This window comes from Pygocentrus nattereri, chromosome 15 (genome assembly GCF_015220715.1).
Source record: "Pygocentrus nattereri isolate fPygNat1 chromosome 15, fPygNat1.pri, whole genome shotgun sequence".
NCBI classification, from domain to species: Eukaryota; Metazoa; Chordata; class Actinopteri; order Characiformes; family Serrasalmidae; genus Pygocentrus; species Pygocentrus nattereri.
In genome coordinates this window covers 672,673-677,672 of record NC_051225.1, presented here as the reverse complement: position 1 = coordinate 677,672, position 5,000 = coordinate 672,673, and the positions used below count along the sequence as shown (strand labels likewise).

At 43.7% G+C, this 5,000-nt stretch overlaps 1 protein-coding gene across 6 annotated transcripts in view; it reads right to left on the bottom strand.

Moving 5' to 3' along the window:
• LOC108415160 (ephrin type-B receptor 3-like) overlaps positions 1-5,000 on the bottom strand; it is a 98,428-nt gene that overhangs the window by 28,789 nt on the left and 64,639 nt on the right. For all 6 annotated transcript variants that reach the window (XM_037545285.1, XM_037545282.1, XM_037545286.1 and 3 more), the window contains exon 4: positions 742-897. In XM_037545285.1, coding sequence (XP_037401182.1) covers positions 742-897 — 156 coding nt within the window. The remainder of the gene's footprint in view (positions 1-741; positions 898-5,000) is intronic.

The following is a 5,000-nucleotide window of genomic DNA, read 5'->3' as shown; positions in this document are numbered from 1 at the left end:
CTCATTTCTCCACAACTAACTCAGAAACTCCTTCAATCAGCATCAGCTGGTTGTTATCGCTGATATCGGCAAGCAGCAGTTTTACTGGTGTTAATACGCCCATATTTGGTAACATTTTTCAATTGGATTCGAACTCATGACCTCCTGACGATTATGATCCAGCCACCCTGTTTATGGAGAATCTGAACACAAAACAGTTCAAATAATCACAAAGTGAACCCACAAGAAAAACATGTAACATAAGAAAAAACCTTCTCTGTGAAGAGAACTGGAAATAAAGAGAAAACAAAACCACCGATGGGTCTGAGCAGCTCCGCCTATAGTGCTAAATATTTAAATGATTGAAGTCTGTGAGTTTCTGCCGTTTTACTGGGAGTTTATAAATAAGTAAATCACTGTTTAGCTAAATGTATAAAAGTATAAAGTGAAAATCTACAACAGTCCATAAATGTACACCATCATATCGGCCGATATTATCACTTTATAATCAGTATCAGCCAATAAATACTCACACTGGCCAAGCCCTACCGCACAACCAGCCAGATAAGGGCAGCTACAGATGGATCTGAGTCCCTTTGGAAGGCTGAGATTGTTAGAAGTGAGATTAGAGATAAAAGCAGCTGTGAAGAGCGGAAGAGAGTAAAATAGGGACCAATGAAGAAAAGGAATAAATTATGATTCAGAAACACAAACGTGTCCTCAGGAGGTGACAGAGAAGGAGACAGACAGGGGGACACTCACTGGTACAGGCGGTGTCGGGCGGGTCCGTGTCCGCTCTGTAGTAGCCGGTCCTGCAGGAGCAGATGCTGGACGCTGCGGAGCTGGTGCGGGAGTTGGGGGGACAGGGGGAGCAGAACCCATCACCCTGCTTCGACTTAAAGGTCCCCGGACTGCAGGCTGCACAAAACAGGACCAACAGAACGCAGTAAGAACCTCTGACCCCTCTCTTCTGGACACACTTACGCTGAAGTGACCGCGCTGTGTTTCTGAAGCTGTAAGGGACATTTATTTAGACAGCACCTTTCATTTACAGCAGCAGTTCAAAGAGCTTCACACAGAAAAAAATATATTACATAATAATATAGCTTATAACACCCAGCTTATAACACCCAGCTTATAACATCCAGCTTATAACACCCAGCTTATAACATCCAGCTTATAACATCCAGCTTATAACACCCAGCTTATAACATCCAGCTTATAACACCCATCTTATAACATCCAGCTTATAACATCCAGCTTATAACACCCAGCTTATAACACCCAGCTTATAACATCCAGCTTATAACACCCAGCTTATAACACCCATCTTATAACATCCAGCTTTTAACATCCAGCTTATAACACCCAGCTTATAACACCCAGCTTATAACACCCAGCTTATAACATCCAGCTTATAACATCCAGCTTTTAACATCCAGCTTATAACACCCAGCTTATAACACCCAGCTTATAACACCCAGTTTATAACACCCAGTTTATAACACCCAACTTATAACACCCATCTTATAACATCCAGCTTTTAACATCCAGCTTTTAACATCCAGCTTTTAACATCCAGCTTATAACACCCAGCTTTTAACATCCAGCTTATAACACCCAGCTTATAACACCCAGCTTATAACATCCAGCTTTTAACATCCAGCTTTTAACATCCAGCTTATAACACCCAGCTTTTAACACCCAGCTTATAACACCCAGCTTATAACACCCAGCTTTTAACATCCAGCTTTTAACATCCAGCTTTTAACATCCAGCTTATAACACCCAGCTTATAACACCCAGCTTATAACACCCAGCTTTTAACATCCAGCTTTTAACATCCATCTTATAACACCCAGCTTATAACACCCAACTTATAACATCCAGCTTATAACGTCCAGCTTATAACACCCAGCTTATAACACCCATCTTATAACATCCAGCTTATAACACCCATCTTATAATGTCCAGCTTATAACACCCATCTTATAACACCCAGCTTATAACGTCCAGCTTACAACACCCAGCTTATAACGTCCAGTTTATAACGTCCATCTTATAACATCCAGCTTATAACACCCAGCTTATTACACCTAGTTTATAACATCCATTTTATAATGTCTATCTTATAACATCCTGAGATTCAGCATCTCAGAAAGACTTAGGAAGACAGACAGAGTGAGAGAGAGAGAGACAGAGAGAGAGACAGTGAGAGAGAGAGAGAGAGAGACAGAGAGAGAGACAGTGAGAGAGAGAGAGAGAGACAGAGAGAGAGACAGAGAGAGAGACAGAGAGACAGAGAGAGAGAGAGAGAGAGAGAGAGAGAGAGAGAGAGAGAGAGAGACAGTGAGAGAGAGAGAGAGAGAGACAGAGAGAGAGACAGTGAGAGAGAGAGAGAGAGAGAGAGAGAGAGACAGAGAGAGAGAGAGAGAGAGACAGAGAGAGAGACAGAGAGAGAGACAGTGAGAGAGAGAGAGAGAGACAGAGAGAGAGACAGAGACAGAGACAGAGAGAGAGAGACAGAGAGAGAGACAGAGAGAGAGACAGAGAGAGAGACAGAGAGAGAGAGAGAGTTTTATTTACTTACTTTTATTAATCATTTTTATTTTTATTACTAAACCACTTAATTGTTTTAATTAGCTGTCCTGATTTCTCATATTTCACTAATAAGTCATATTTCGTGTTCTGTGCTGTACTTTTACAATCGCAGATGCACATTCATGCTTTTTAATCTCTACAGTTGCTGGGCTGAAAACGAGGCTCAGCTTTAATAGCCTGTGAGTTCAGATGATTAGAGCCCTGGGCTCAGAGTGGACAGCGACCTCGGGCCTGAATGTTTATGAATATGTTTAAAACAGAGCTTCGGTCCAGCCGTGTGAGTTTACAGCTGGTCTGATAACGGCGGAGATCAGACGAGGTCAGACGAGGTCAGCGCGGCGGACGTTTACTGCCGCTCTCTGTTCCACTGAACCCGCTGGGCAATGAAAAAGGCCGCCGGCGTGTTTATTAGCACGAGGCAGTAAAACTAAAGTTTACTGCAGGACCTGATAAGCAGCTTTTCTGTTTCACCGGCTGCTTCTGAAGACGACGCCAGCGATGTCACTCACAGTGACACAAATCCAGACGTCTCTGAGCGGGAGCCGCTTAACCCTTAGCAGGCACGGCTAGCGCGGTCAGGGCTAGGAACATCACAACGGTTTACACTTATCCTGATCAATTTCACCACAGCACGCGTTTATATCACACGGCATTCTGTTATTACACCACAGCACGTGTTTATATCACACGGCATTCTGTTATTACACCACAGCACGTGTTTATATCACACGGCATACTGTTATTACACCACAGCGCGCGTTTCTATCACACGGCATTCTGTTATTACACCACAGCACGCGTTTCTATCACACGGCATTCTGTTATTACACCACAGCACGCGTTTATATCACACGGCATTCTGTTATTACACCACAGCACGTGTTTCTATCACACGGCATTCTGTTATTACACCACAGCGCGTGTTTATATCACACGGCATTCTGTTATTACACCACAGCGCGTGTTTATATCACACGGCATACTGTTATTACACCACAGCGCGCGTTTCTATCACACGGCATTCTGTTATTACACCACAGCGCGTGTTTATATCACACGGCATTCTGTTATTACACCACAGCGCGTGTTTATATCACACGGCATTCTGTTATTACACCACAGCACGCGTTTATATCACACGGCATACTGTTATTACACCACAGCGCGTGTTTATATCACACGGCATACTGTTATTACACCACAGCGCGCGTTTCTATCACACGGCATACTGTTATTACACCACAGCACGCGTTTATATCACACGGCATACTGTTATTACACCACAGCACGCGTTTCTATCACACGGCATTCTGTTATTACACCACAGCGCGTGTTTATATCACACGGCATACTGTTATTACACCACAGCACGCGTTTATATCACACGGCATTCTGTTATTACACCACAGCGCGTGTTTATATCACACGGCATACTGTTATTACACCACAGCGCGCGTTTATATCACACGGCATTCTGTTATTACACCACAGCACGCGTTTATATCACACGGCATTCTGTTATTACACCACAGCGCGCGTTTCTATCACACGGCATACTGTTATTACACCACAGCGCGCGTTTCTATCACACGGCATTCTGTTATTACACCACAGCGCGTGTTTATATCACACGGCATTCTGTTATTACACCACAGCGCGCGTTTATATCACACGGCATTCTGTTATTACACCACAGCGCGCGTTTATATCACACGGCATTCTGTTATTACACCACAGCACGCGTTTATATCACACGGCATACTGTTATTACACCACAGCACGCGTTTATATCACACGGCATTCTGTTATTACACCACAGCACGTGTTTATATCACACGGCATTCTGTTATTACACCACAGCACGTGTTTATATCACACGGCATACTGTTATTACACCACAGCACGCGTTTATATCACACGGCATACTGTTATTACACCACAGCACGCGTTTCTATCACACGGCATTCTGTTATTACACCACAGCACGCGTTTATATCACACGGCATTCTGTTATTACACCACAGCACGTGTTTCTATCACACGGCATTCTGTTATTACACCACAGCGCGCGTTTCTATCACACGGCATTCTGTTATTACACCACAGCGCGCGTTTATATCACACGGCATTCTGTTATTACACCACAGCGCGCGTTTATATCACACGGCATTCTGTTATTACACCACAGCGCGTTTCTATCACACGGCATTCTGTTATTACACCACAGCACGCGTTTATATCACACGGCATACTGTTATTACACCACAGCGCGCGTTTATATCACACGGCATTCTGTTATTACACCACAGCGCGCGTTTATATCACACGACATACTGTTATTACACCACAGCGCGTGTTTATATCACACGGCATTCTGTTATTACACCACAGCACGCGTTTATATCACACGGCATTCTGTT